General features: G+C 44.2%; 1 protein-coding gene across 7 annotated transcripts in view; it reads right to left on the reverse strand.

Annotated features, from left to right (window-relative positions):
* Nucleotides 1-14,482, reverse strand: part of GFUS (GDP-L-fucose synthase) — a 107,143-nt gene that overhangs the window by 72,821 nt on the left and 19,840 nt on the right. For all 7 annotated transcript variants that reach the window (XM_058174384.1, XM_058174382.1, XM_058174381.1 and 4 more), the window contains exons 6-8: nucleotides 11,140-11,273; nucleotides 7,498-7,562; nucleotides 2,390-2,456 (exon numbers count right to left, since the gene is read on the reverse strand). In XM_058174384.1, coding sequence (XP_058030367.1) covers nucleotides 2,390-2,456; nucleotides 7,498-7,562; nucleotides 11,140-11,273 — 266 coding nt within the window. The remainder of the gene's footprint in view (nucleotides 1-2,389; nucleotides 2,457-7,497; nucleotides 7,563-11,139; nucleotides 11,274-14,482) is intronic.

Genomic DNA, 14,482 nt, shown 5'->3' on the forward strand with positions numbered 1-14,482 from the left:
TTCCTCGTGTTAGGGACACGTTTGTCAATAAGGGCAGGTTTCCAAATGGCTGGTAGGCGGGAGGTATCATCTCGTTTGTTCATGCCAATTTTACGCGGGAGAAAACCCGAATAACCAAAGACCTACATACAAACACCCGCGAAAACCTCAGAAAACAAATATATATATATATATATATATATATATATATATATATATATATATATATATATATATATATATATATATATATATATATATATATATATATATATATATATATATATATAGGGTTTAATTTTTATAACTGGACTATTTTGGGTATAAGTTATAGGTGTTACTATTTGATATATGTGAGGTATAAAGGAATGGGAAGATGGAATATCGTTTAATTTTGGAGGACAGATAGAAAAATTTATGAATTTGGATTAAATATTATATTTGAGAGATTGTTTATGGATGTAATGTTGGTATTTGGTCAAACAGAATTTAATTGTTATAATTGATATATTTTGGATATAAGATAGGTATAATTTTAATGTTATTTGACATATGTAAGGTAAATTGAAGAAATATTAATATTAGCAATGCTATTTGATTTATGTAAGTGATATTAAAGATATCACTTTAATGAAGAAGAGGAAGTCGGGCTGTTCTCCAAAGCACCTGAGGGTAGAACAAGAAGCAATGGGTGGAAACTAATCAAGGAGAGAAGCAACTTAGAACTGAGGAGAAATTTCCTGACAGTTAGAACAATTAATAAGTGGAACGACTTGCCTGCAGAAGTTGTGAATGCTCCAACACTGGAAATTTTTAAGAAAATGTTGGATAACCATCTGACTGAGATGGTGTAGGGTTTCCTGCCTGGGCAGGGGGTTGGACTAGAAGGCCTCCAAGGTCCCTTCCAACTCTGTTGTTATGTTATGTTATATGAGAACATAGAATATTGTTTATTTTTGGAGATTGGATAAAAATTTAAGAATTTAAGCTGGAAATATGAATTATATTTGGGAGACTGTTTAAGGAAGAAAGGTATATTATAAAAGAATTTCTGATGAATACTGGAAGATGGAACATCGTCTTGGTCTTGATCGATGAAGATTGGATATTAAAAACTATAAGATTCTGAAGACTTCAGGAGTGGAATGGATTGATATATATTTGGTGTTGATCGATGAAGACTGGATATTAAAAATTATGTATTTTATTGATGAACTGGAAATACCAATTTAATTGGAAGATTCTGAAGATTTTAGGAGTGGAATGGACTGATATATAATGGACTGGAAGAAGAATGTACTTTTTTGTTTCTGGAAGGGGAGTTAAGGTTTTAGAGAGAGGAGTGACTATGGATTATGACTTATGTTGTATTTTAATTTATGATTGTTAATTTTATACCCTGTACTTTGTTCTGGGAAGTCTCGGGGGGGAGGGGAAGGGAGGAGAGGGGGGGAGATGAAGGATCAATGTAAAGGAATGATTGAAGATATGTAATTAAGAAATAGAAATAATTTGAAATGAAATCGGGGCTGCTCAGCTGCCATTTCAGAAGGGAATGGAAAGGGAGAGATGAGTAGAGAGAGTGAAGGAAGAAAGTAGGTAGGAAAGAGAGAGGTAGAAGAGGGGGAAAGGAGAGGAAGAAGAAAGGGGAAAGAGAGCGGGTTAGAAAGGGTGGAAGAGAAGAGTAGGGAAGGAGGAGAGGATGTAGAAAAGCGAAGGAGAGGAAGGATAAAGAAAGTAGAAGAAAGTAGAGAAGGGAGGAGGAAAGGTTGTGTTAAGGAAGGAAGTGGTAGCTGGGCAGGTCCAAATAAGTAACAAATGAAAGTTAATGACTAATGTTGAATAAGAGACTGTACATTGAATAGGTTGTTGGAAAATGGAAATAAAACTTTTTTATTTTAAAAAAAAAGGGAGTGTGTTGGGGACAGGAGCAGGAAGAAGAGGAAGAGGAGGAGGAAGACAAGGAGTATATAAACGGAGAGCCAATCCTTACTAGCACTGATGGTATTACCCAGTTGGGTAATGAAACGTTTGCATGACAACAGCCAAGCTCCTCACAGTGATAGTCCTCCTCTTCCTCATAGATTTTGTGGTTGGGAGGAAGAAAGTTAAGGCAGCTCTTCATACAAGCTTTCAGAGGATATCTTCGATAATGCAAACAATCTGCTTCAGTCTGGCAAGATTCTGTCTAGAGGTGAAGAACGATAAAGGAAATTGCTTAGAAGTAACTGCGTGTCTTTCTTGACAGCCTCCCTCATTATTCTCCTGGCCTTTTACCTTCTTCTGAAACTTCCAAAGTTGGGTGAGAAACATTAAGCAGATGCATCATCACAAAAAATCTGATTATTATTTTTTTTTAAAAAAAGGATTCCACATCCAAACTCCGGGGTTCGCGATGGAGGACACCTACCTGACAAGATGATGGGATCTATTTCATTGTACTCCCTTAACACCCAAATGAACAGCCGAGCCAGGTCCTGAAAGGCATAAGAGAAGAAATTGGTAATAGCGGTAGACCTCGACATACAACAGATTGCTTAGCAACCGTTCCAAGTTACGACCAAGTGCTCCAAAAAGAGCACTTACGACCCAGATTCATATACAGTTGGGCCTCCTCTGTGCTCCTGTGACCAGAGTTTAGGCAATTATTAACACCACTGAATTTACCGCTGTTCGCAGCATCCTAGGCTCAACAATATTGTGTTTTACTATAGCTTTGCGGAAAACTGTCCCCTACTTCCAGTTTTCAGCAAAAATGCATCCATGGAGAAGCCTTGGTTCACTTAACGATCGCGGTGTTTGCTTAACCATTGAAAAAAAAGGTATTTAAATTGGTCACAGGACCCACTTGTTTTACAACTATTACAGAGATGGATAAAATGCCTATGGAGTTGAAAGAGAGAGAGGATTCGGAATATTATGAAATATGGAATAAAATATACATTTGGCTCGAAAATAGAAATCAGAACAAGAAATGTTTAACTTAATAGTGATGAAACTTAAAATAACTGAACAACATTAAATAAAGAGATGTAAATGCGTAGATAAGAACAATGAATAGTATAATGTGTGTGTGTGTGTGTGTATATATATATATAGGTCCTTGGCTATTCGGGTTCTCTCCTGCGTAAAATTGGAAGTGTCTTGGCGACGTTTCGACAAAGTCTCATTCGTCATCTTCAGGCTTCAGCTTCGTGCTTCTGGGAGCAATGTGTGAATGCAGCTGTTTCTTCCTTTTTAACTGCTAGTGGGGGTTTGAACTGATTGGATGGGAGCTTGGCTGTGCTCTGATTGGATGGGGTTTTTTTTGTGCTCTGATTGGATGGGGGTGTGTCCTGTTTGGGTGGGGGCTTGGTTGTGCTCAGATTAGTCTGAGTTGCAGGTGGTCAACTTGTGGTCGTGCTAAATCTGTATGTATGTAGCACGATGTAGCACGACCAAAAACACGAAGCCAAACAACAGCAATGCAGCTCACCAGCTCAAATCCCACTGCAACTCAGACTAATCTGAGCACAACCAAGCCCCCACCCAAACAGGACACACCCCCAGCCAATCAGAGCACAAAAAACCCCCATCCAATCAGATCACAGCCAAGCTCCCATCCAATCAGTTCAAACCCCCACTAGCAGTTAAAAAGGAAGAAACAGCTGCATTCACACATTGCTTCCAGAAGCACGAAGCTGAAGCCTGAAGATGACGAATGAGACTTCGTCGAAACGTCGCCAAGACACTTCCAATTTTACATGGGAGAAAACCTGAACAACCAAAGACCTACATACAAACACCCATGAAAACCTCAGAAAGTATATATATGTTATATATATATATGTTAAAGCGATTATCCTACTATTGAGTAGTAAATAGAAATGATAGAATAGAGAACTTCAAAAGCAAAATACGTAAGTTGATATGAAATGCTGTAAAATTACCATTAACGTTATGTCATTAAGTGTTGTATCATTAAGTGTTAAATTTGTACCCAATGACTATCATTAACCACTAACCACCCCAACGAGGCTGTTGAAGTGATGTCCCAGTGCCTGGGGGCCGTACGGGTTTGGATGGGGACGAACAGACTCAGACTAAATCCCACCAAGACCGAGTGGCTGTGGATGCCGGCGGCCCGGTACAGTCAGCTAATTCCATCACTGACCATTGGGGGCGAACTATTGGCCCCCACGGAAAGGGCTCGTAATCTGGGCGTCCTCCTGGATGCACGGCTGTCTTTAGAAAATCATATGATAGCTGTCACCAGGGGAGCTTTTCATCACGTTCGCCTGATACGCCAGTTACGCCCCTTTCTGGATCGGGCTTCCTTATGCACGGTCGCTCATGCCCTTGTTACATCCCGCCTGGACTACTGTAATGCTCTCTACATGGGGCTCCCCTTGAAGGGTACCCGGAGACTCCAACTGGTCCAGAATGCGGCTGCGCGGGTGATAGAAAGAGCACCTTGTGGCTCCCGTGTAACACCCCTCCTGCGTAGTCTGCACTGGCTCCCGGTGGTCTTCCGGGTTCACTTCAAGGTACTTGTTATCACCTTTAAAGCGCTCCATGGCCTAGGGCCGGGATATTTACGGGACCGCCTACTGCCACCATTAACCTCTCACCGACCAGTGCGCTCTCACAGAGAGGGCCTCCTCCGGATACCGTCAGCTAAACAATGTCAGCTGGCGACCTCTAGGGGGAGGGCCTTCTCTGTGGGGGCCCCTACCCTCTGGAACGAGCTCCCTCTGGGGCTTCGTCAACTCCCCGATCTCAGGTCCTTCCGCCGCGAGCTGAAGACGTTGCTGTTTCGAAGAGCAGGACTAGCTTGAACGTAGTTTTTAAATTGGGATTTTTAAAAAAGGGGTTTAATTGAGGTTTTAAATTTGTATTTAAAAGTTTTAGGGCATCAATTGAATTTAACTGTCTATTCTTTTAGCTGTTTATATGTATTATATGTTTTCTGTTGTTTTTTGGCTGTGAACCGCCCTGAGTCTTTCGGGAGATGGGCGGTATACAAATATAATAAATAAATAAATTAATTAATTAAGTGTTGTAAGTGTTGTACCTTGATGAAGGTATCTTTTCTTTTATGTACACTGATTCCTTGTGTGTCCAATCCCACTTGGCCAATAAAAAATTCTATTCTATTCTAATGTTTAATGTTATGTCTTGACGTGTCTTGTTTTTATACATGTGAGATTGTTTTTTGTGTTGTTTTTAAAGGCAAACTGTTTAATAAAATCTATTTTTAAAAAACAACTATTACAACATACATTTAGGAGGTGACCAGGCTGATCCCAAACGTGTCATCAGTCATGAGTCCCTGTGCGCAGTGGTGGGATTCAAGTCATTTAACAACCGGTTCTCTGCCCTAATGATTTCTTCCAACAACCAGTTCGCCAAACTGCTCAGAAAGTTAACAACCGGTTCTCCCGAAGTGGTGCGAACCGGCTGAATCCCACCACTGCCTGCGCGCCCACAAGAGATCTAAGTCCAGTCCACCTTGAATTCCTTCTACTCTTATCTCCCGCTAATTTCCCTTGGCTGTTAGTAGTTGAGATTTTTTTATAGAGCAGAATCTCCAACCTGTGAGCTGCGGCCCACTACTGGGCCGTGGCCTATGCGCAAGTGGGCCATGTGAGTGGCAGACCAGCACACACGTGCAGCCCCAGTCACACAGCAATGTCCCAAAGGTTTCCCTCTTGCTTAAGTGGAGCAACATGTGTACGTGCACTGGCCTGCCACTCGTGCAGGATGGTTCCACTCTGCCCCCTCCCCCAGTGTTGTGGTCCGCCAGCAGCCCGCGGAGCTGGCAACAGAGTCGGACAGCGATGAGGCTGAGGTGAGGCCAGGGCCATCAGGGAGTGAGGTGCAGACTCCAGAGCCTCCAGAGCCTGACAGTAGTGAGGCAGAGGAACAGGAGGAGCCTGTTCCTAATTCACGCATGAGAAGAGCTGCCAGAAGGCAAGAGCAGCTCAAGCAGAGAGGACAACTCAGGAGTAAGACCGAGAGATGATTGGCCCCTCCCATAAGACTTAAAACAGACCAGCACCGGCATTTGGCCTTTGCTGGAAAACAACATTGTAGCTGTGTCTTCTGCTTTGTCTACATCTTTGTTTTTGTGGCTTCTGGACGTTTGCCAGGAAGGGCCTTTGGCAGTTTGCCTAATTGGACCAAGGTTTGCGAGATAATTGAGGAATTTGTGTTGGGAGGCATTTGTTTTACTTCGAGTTGAACGACGCTGGGAATGAAGTAATTCCCAGCTGTTCGAATAAAGTTCGTTTTTTTCACGGACTGAGTTTATTACTACCTACTTGGTAGTAATCACAACAACCAGCAGGGCCACAAAGCTGCCTGCTCCGAATCATCCAAAAGCGGAGCAGTGAGAGCAGAGGCTGAGTGGGATGAGCACAGCCTGCTCAGCTTCACTGATTCACCGAGGCCACCTGCACAGGACACCCAATCCAATTTTGGAGCGTTGGACAGCCTTGGTGCGTCAGAACGAGCACGTCTTGTGCCACCAAACGTTTCTCTTCTCGGTGCCAAAAGCTTTTGCAAAAGGCTTCTTTGAGGAGGGATTTCACGCTGCTTCAGGCCTTCTATGCTTTGCAAAAGCTTTTGGAGCGCAGAAGCCTGAAGGAGCTGAAACCGTGGCCCAAAGTCTTCTCTCCCCTCGTGTAAGTGGAGCTGTGCATGCGTGGACTGGCCCATTTCCCATCTCCCCACAAGCCGCAAAGGTTGGGGACCAATTAAGCCTAAAATAAATCTTTATACACATTTCAGCTGCCTGAATCTCCAAATTTCCCTGTTGCTTGACAATACGACAGTAATGGGGAGCCTCCATTACAGTCGTTGGTTGAGCACAAGCTGTATATAAAACTCTCGTGGAACCATTTGAAGTCACGTTTCACATTGGGCACTGTTGTGTCTGCGCCCCCCGAGCCGGGCCTCCTGCCAGAAAGTGACTTGGAGCCGGGCATCCTGCCAGAAAGTGACTTGGAAAGTGAGGGGGAAGGGCCGTCAGGACTTACCTTGGGAGCAACGGCTTCCCTGGCTCAGCTCCAGGAGCCAGAGGAAGGCCAGGTGGAAGACATAACGAGGCCTCCGTCCCTGACTCTTTTCCCACCCCCAGGCCACACCTCCAGATCCAGCTGATGGCAATCAGGCTTGGTTGGACCCTAGGTTTCATAGGCAGGAGAGGAGGGAACAACAGAAGCAGGGGTGGCACAGGCCTAGGAAGTACTGAGTCATGGAGTCACACCCCACAGGATATAAAGGCAGCAAGAGCTGCTGTGTCTCTTCGTAGCAGGCAAATTAACTGCTTAACTAAGAGCTGAAGTACTGTTTGACTCATCGGTGTCGAGGGAGATAACAGAGACACTTGGCATTCGCTCGCTATTTTGCTGCCAGAGCTGATAGTGCCGGCTAATTAAGCCATCGCTCGGACGGAGGCGAGGGGGGACAGAACAGGCACCTTTGAACTTGAACTTCTCCCTCCTTTCCCCAAAATGCAGTGGTGATTAGGCTTACCAGAGAATAAATGAACTGCCTCCGAGGCTTTCCCGTGCCCCAGACGGTGATGTTGGTTCCATTCTCTGGAGGAAAAACACGGAGAAAGCTGGCCGTTAGATATAACATCTCCTGCCTTCCCTCAATTCTTCCTGCAAGAAATTTCCGCCTTCCCTTTGCAGCTCATTTCCATAAACCTCCTTTGATGCTGATTTAGAACTAAGGAGAAATTTCCTGACAGTCAGAACAATTAATCAGTGGAACGACTTGCCTGCAGAAATTGTGAATGCTCCAACACTGGAAATTTTTAAGAAAATGTTGGATAACCATCTGTCTGAGATGGTGTAGGGTTTCCTGCCTGGGCAGGGGGTTGGACTAGAAGGCCTCCAAGGTCCCTTCCAACTCTGTTGTTGTTGTTGTTATTGTTATTTTTCCTCAAATTACAACAGTTCATTTAATGATCGTTTGCAGTTTCCACAGTGCTGGAAAATGACCGTTTTTCACACTTACTCCCTCATGAGCTTTCTTCCCACAGTGATTAAGTAAATCACTACAGTTGTTAAATTTTTAACACGTTTGTTAAGTGAATCTGGCTTCCCCCTTGACTTTGCTGGTTAAAACATCGCGAAAGGGGATCACATGCCCCGGAGGCACTGCGACCGTCATAAATACGAGTCAGTAACCGAGCCTCTGAATTTTGATCATGCGACCATGGAGACGATGCCAAGGTCATGAGGGCTTCTGTCACTTAACAAGAACTACCTGTAAATAAATAAAATAATAACATGAAGAATAACATGAGATAATAAAACGATAAATAAAATGACACAATAAAATAAAATAACTAAAATAGAATTAAAATAAAAAAATAAAATGAAATTTAAAAATGAAATAAATAAAATAATAATAAAATAAAATAATAATAAAATAAAAGGGCCTCTGGTGGCTCAGGCTGCTAAGACAGTTTGTTATTAACAGCAGCTGCTTGCAATTACTGCAGGTTCAAGCCCCACCAGGTCCAAGGTTGACTCAGCCTTCCATCCTTTATAAGGTAGGTAAAATGAGGACCCAGATTGTTGGGGGCAATAAAAGTTGACTTTGTATATAATATACAAATGGATGAAGACTATTGCTTGACATAGTGTAAGCCGCCCTGAGTCTTCGGAGAAGGGCGGGATATAAATGCAAATTAAAAAAAAAAGTGGTCAAGATTGAGAAATGTGGCTCTAGAACAGGGGTCTCCAACCTTGGCAACTTTAAGACTTGTGGACTTCAACTGGGCCTCTGTGGCTCAGACTGGTAAGACAGTCTGTTATTAACAGCAGTTGCTTGCAATTACTGCAGGTTCAAGTCCCACCAGGCCCATGGTTGACTCAGCCTTCCATCCTTTATAAGGTACGTAAAATGAGGACCCAGATTGTTGGGGGGGGCAATAAGTTGACTCTGTATATAAATATACAAATAGGATGAAGACTATTGCTTAACACAGTGTAAGCCGCCCTGAGTCTTCGGAGAAGGGTGGGATATAAATGCAAATAAAAATAAAATAAAATAATAATAATAAAATAATAATAAAATAAAACAATAATGAAATAATAATAAAACAAAACGATAATAAAATAAAATAAATAAAACAATAAAACAAAACAATAATAAAATAATAATAAAACAAAATAAAATAAAGTTTTAAAGTAAAATAAAACGAGTCACAAGTCATTTTGCTTTTAAGTGCTGCTATAACTTCAGATGGTCACTACTCAAGGAAGGTCTCTAAGCCCAGAACTAACTACCTGTATTTCTGAGAGTCACTGTTTTTCTCCCTGGGGTGGGAGTGTGCAAAAGGCTGGCCTGTTCCAGGGACGGCAGAGAGGGGTCGCTCTCCCCCTGCCCCAATTCCAGAGCCTGCACAACCCAGCTCGGCATCCGAAGGCAGCAGGAGGTGGGCTTTGGCAGCCAGCAGCGTCTGTCAGCTTCGGGCCCCGGAATGAGAGCAAAGGGAGGCTAAATGCTTAGCAGATGCGCTGGCAATCTTGGCTTGTCGGAGCCGAGATTGTAGCTCAGACAGAGCGTCTGCCAGGACCCCCCCCCCCCGACCTGCAGCAGCCACATCTCCTCCGAGAGGCTCTGATTTATTTATGATCTTTGATTGTCCGGAGGGGGGGGGTGGGGGGGTGAAGGAAGACAGATGGAGCCAGGAATCCTGGATACTTGTTCTCTTCGGATCTCTTTCCTTCTCTTAAACCGCAGAGGTGGGGAATGCATCGGGAGCCCCTCTGTTAAATGTACCCCTCCCTTCTGCCACGTCTTCCAGTTAGCCAAAGCATGCCGCTCTCTATTCATTGATTGATTGATTGATTTTTCTTTATGGTTGGACTAGAACAGAGGTCTCCAACCTTGGTCCCTTTAAGGCTTGTGGACTTCAACTCCCAGAATTCCCCAGCTGGCCAAACTTGGCTACTTTAAGACTTGTAAACTTCAACTCCCAGAATTCCCCAACCAGCCAAACTTGGCGACTTTTAAGATTTTGTGGACTTCCAACTCTTAAAGTTGAAGTCTTAAAGTTGCCACCTCTGATTTAAGCAAATGTTAGCTTGACTTCTTGAATTCTTCTCTGTCAGCACTCTAGGGCAGGGGTCTCCAACCTTGGTCCCTTTAAGACTTGTGGACTTCAACTCCTAGAGTTCCTCAGCCAGCTTTGCTGGCTGAGGGACTCTGGGAGTTGAAGTCCACAAGTCTTAAAGGGACCAAGGTTGGAGACCCCTGGACTAGAAGACCTCCAAGGTCCATTCCAACTCAGTTATTCTGTTATTATTTTTATTTGCATCTCAACCTTTTTATTTTACAAATACAACAACCCTGTTAGGTAGGTTGGGTTGAGAGAGAGAGAGAGAGAGAGAGAGAACTCAGAATTTCCTGCTGATTGGCTGAAAGTTACCCATCTGGTTTTTATGCCTGAGGTGGAACTAGATCTCACAGTCACCTGGTGATTGGCCTAAAGTTACCCAGCTGGTTTTCATGCCTAAAGTGGGACTAGAACTCACCATCTCCTGGTGATCGGCCCAAAGGTATCCGGAAGGTTCTCATGCCAAAGATGGAACTACAACTCACAGTCACCTGGTGATAGTTCCAAATGGTATCCAGCAGGTTTTCATGATAAGATGGAACTATAACTCACAATCACCTGCTGATTGGCCCAAAGTCACCCAGCTGGTTTTCATGCCGAAGGCAGGGCTAGAACTCATTGTCTCCTGGTGACTGGCCCAAAGTCACTGAGCAGCTTTGGCGCCTAAGGCAGAACTAGAACTCATCAATTCTCCTTCATTGGCCCAAAATCACCCAGCTGACTTTCAATCCTAAACCGGGACTAGAATTCCCAGTCTCCTGGTGATTGGTCCAAAGTCATCCAGCTGACTTTCACGCCTAAGGCAGGACTAGAACTCCCAGTCTCCTGGTGATTGGCTCAGAGTCCCCCAGCCATCTTTCATGATTAAGGTGGGGCTAGAATTCGCCGTCTCCTGGTTTTTACCTGGGTGCTTTAGCCACTAGATTAGACCAAACTGGCTGTCACAAATTGTTTTGTGTTAGAGGGTAGGACAGGAGACGGATAACCCCCACCCCACCCCACCCCACCCCACCCCGTCCCCTTCCTGCTCTGCCACTCACTCTTGGCCAGGTACACTTTGTGAACCAGGCCTGGCAGGACGTGTCCGTTCTCGATGCTGAAGTTGTCGTGGGGCCCAAAGATGTTCGTGGGTATCGTGGCCGTGAAGTGGCAGCTGTGCTGTTCGAAGTACGCCCTGGGGCAGGAAAAGGAATTAAGAAGGGGAGGGTTACAAAACAACTGGGACGCTTAACGGCAAAGAAATACAGGCAATCCTCAATTCATAACCATTCATTTAGTGACCGCTCAAAGTTACATCACTGAAAAAAAGTGACTTCAGACCTGTTGTGCCTCGCCCGCCCTCCTCTCCTCAGCCGGGACCCTCCCATCTCCTGCTATCTGAGCCAGAGACTGATAGTGAAGAAGAATGGCCTGGCATATCTCAAGCCCCCAGCCCTGGCACCATGCCCAGACAGACTGAGCAAACAAACCTCCCTACAGCGTGTGAGCACGAAGCCAGCCACGAGCTAGAATTGCCGGCAGCAGAGCAGGAGGACGAAAAGACACAGTGGACGGATCCCCGCTTCCGGAGAATGGAGAGGCAACGTCAGCAAAAGGAAGGGAGGGGCAGGCCTGGATAAGTGCTGAGTCATGGAGCCACACCCCATGGCCTATATAAAGGACCTGCTTGCTGGCATTCCTTGAGTCAGGCAAAGTCTCATCTAGTTGCTGAAGTCACACCTTGGATTCCTGCCTGCCCTGAGAACTCTGACAGGAATTTCGCAAAGCTGCAGGGGCTTCGTGGCCACGCTTGATACAGACTTCCCAGACCCGGCCGTCAGAGGAGGAGTGGGACATGACAAGACCATTTTTCACACTTACGACTGTTCCTGCATCCCCACAATCACGTGATCAAAATTTAGACACTTGGCAACTGGCATGTACTTATGACGACTGCAGCCTCCCGGGGTCGCAATGATCCCTGTTTGCGACCTTCCGACAAGCCAAGTCAACGGGGCAGCCAGATTCACTTAACAACCGGGTGACTCACGTATCCACTGCGGTGATTCACTTAACAACTGAGGCAGGAAAGGTCGTAAAAACGGAGCACAGCTCACTTAACAAATGTCTCGCTTAAGAACAGAAATTGGGGGGCTGCATTTTGGTCGTAAGTAGACGAGTAGACCTTGACTTACAACCGTAATTGAACCTGGAATTAGGGTCATGCCAGTCATTAAGAATAGAATAGAATAGAATAGAATTTTTTTATTGGCCAAGTGTGATTGGACACACAAGGAATTTGTCTTGGTGCATCTGCTCTCAGTGTACATAAAAGAAAAGATACGTTCATCAAGCTACAACATTTACAACACAATTGATGGTCAGTATATCAATATAAATCATAAGGATTGCCAGCAACAAGTTATAGTCATACAGTCATAAGTGGAAAGAGGTTGGTGATGGGAACTATGAAACGATTAATAGTAGTGCAGATTTAGTAAATAGTCTGACAGTGTTGAGGGAATTATTTGTTTAGCAGAGTGATGGCCCTCGGGAAAAAACTGTTCTTGTGTCTAGTTGTTCTGGTGTGCAGTGCTCTATAGCGTCGTTTTGAGGGTAGGAGTTGAAACAGTTTATGTCCAGGATGGGAGGGATCTGCAAATATTTTCACGGCCCTCTTCTTGATTCGTGCAGTATACAGGTCCTCAATGGAAGGCAGGTTGGTAGCAATTATTTTTTCTGCAGTTCTAATTATCCTCTGAAGTCTGTGTTTTTCTTGTTGGGTTGCAGAACCAAACCAGACAGTAATAGAGGTGCAAATGACAGACTCAATAATTCCTCTGTAGAATTGGATCAGCAGCTCCTTGGGCAGTTTGAGCTTCCTGAGTTGGCAGAAAGAACATTCTTTGTTGTCCTTTTTAATGATGTTTTTGATGTTAGCTGTCCATTTGAGATCTTGCGATATGATAGAACCCAGAAATTTGAAGGTTTCTACTGTTGATACTGTGTTGTCAAGTATTGTGAGAGGTGGAAGTATGGAAGGGTTTCTCCTAAAGTCTACCACCATTTCTACGGTTTTGAGTGTGTTCAGTTCCAGATTGTTTTGGTTGCACCACAAGGCTAGTCGTTCGACCTCTCGTCTGTATGCGGATTCGTCATTGTCTCGAATGAGACCAATCACTGTTGTGTCATCTGCGAACTTCAGTAGCTTAACAAATGGATCATTGGAGATGCAGTCATTGGTATACAGAGAGAAGAGAAGTGGGGAGAGCACACAGCCTTGGGGGGCCCCTGTGCTAATTGTACAGGTATTTGATGTGATCTTGCTTAGCTTCACCTGCTGCTTCCTGTTTGTTAGGAAGTGGGTCATTGCATGAACAATCTAATTTTGTGACTCTTTTTTTTACAGTGGTCGTTAAGTGAACCCATTGCCCAAAATAGGCATTCTTTTTCAGAAACCAGAACATCGGAAATCACAGCCACAAGACGACGGGACATTGTAAGCAGCTTTAAAATGCGGGTTATTGCCAAAGCACCCAAAATACAATAATGTGACTGCAGGGTTGGGTGGCTGTCAGAACTTCGAATCGAGGTCGTAAGTACCGTTTTTGTGGGTTCCGTCGTAACTTTGAGCGGTCACTAAGCAACCAGTCGTAAGTCGAGGACTGCAATTGAGAACAGCATTTCTGTTGCTGAGCGAGACAGTTGTTCATTGTTGTTGTCGTTGTTAGTTGACGCTTGTGGATTGCCCCATTTTACGACCTTTCTGCCCACCGTTGTTAAGCAAGTCACTGCCGTTGTTAAGTCTGTAACACGGTTGTTAAGTGAGCCTGTGTTCCCCACTGACTGTGCTTGCTAGAGGGTCACAGAAGGGGATCACCTTTTAATCATGGCACTGGGGGATGCTATAACTGTCATAAGTGTGAAAAATGGTCGTAAGTCCCTTTTTTCAGTGCCATTGTCACTCTGAACGGTCACTAAATGAACCATTGTAACTCAAGGACTATCTATATACCCCCAACACCATCCTGAATAGCTCAATCTTAATCATCATCAACTCGGTGTCAATCCATAGCTTTTCTCCTGCAGGGTCTTAGAACTAAGGATTGGAACTTAATGTTGAACAAAGGAGAAATTTCCTGACAGTGAGAAAAATTAGCCAGTGGAACAGCCTGCCTCCGGAAGTTGTAAATGCTCCAACACTGGAAGTTTTTAAAATGAGACTGGATAATCATTTGTCTGAAGTGGTGTAAGGTTTCCTGCCTAAGCAGGGAGTTGGACTAGAAGACCTCCAAGGTCCCTTCCAACTCTGTTATTCTATTCTATTCTATTCTATTCTATTCTATTCTATTCTATTCTATTCTATTCTATTCCTATTCCTATTCCATTCTATTCCTATTCCAC

This window comes from Ahaetulla prasina, chromosome 3 (assembly GCF_028640845.1).
Source record: "Ahaetulla prasina isolate Xishuangbanna chromosome 3, ASM2864084v1, whole genome shotgun sequence".
In the NCBI taxonomy this organism is placed as follows: Eukaryota; Metazoa; Chordata; class Lepidosauria; order Squamata; family Colubridae; genus Ahaetulla; species Ahaetulla prasina.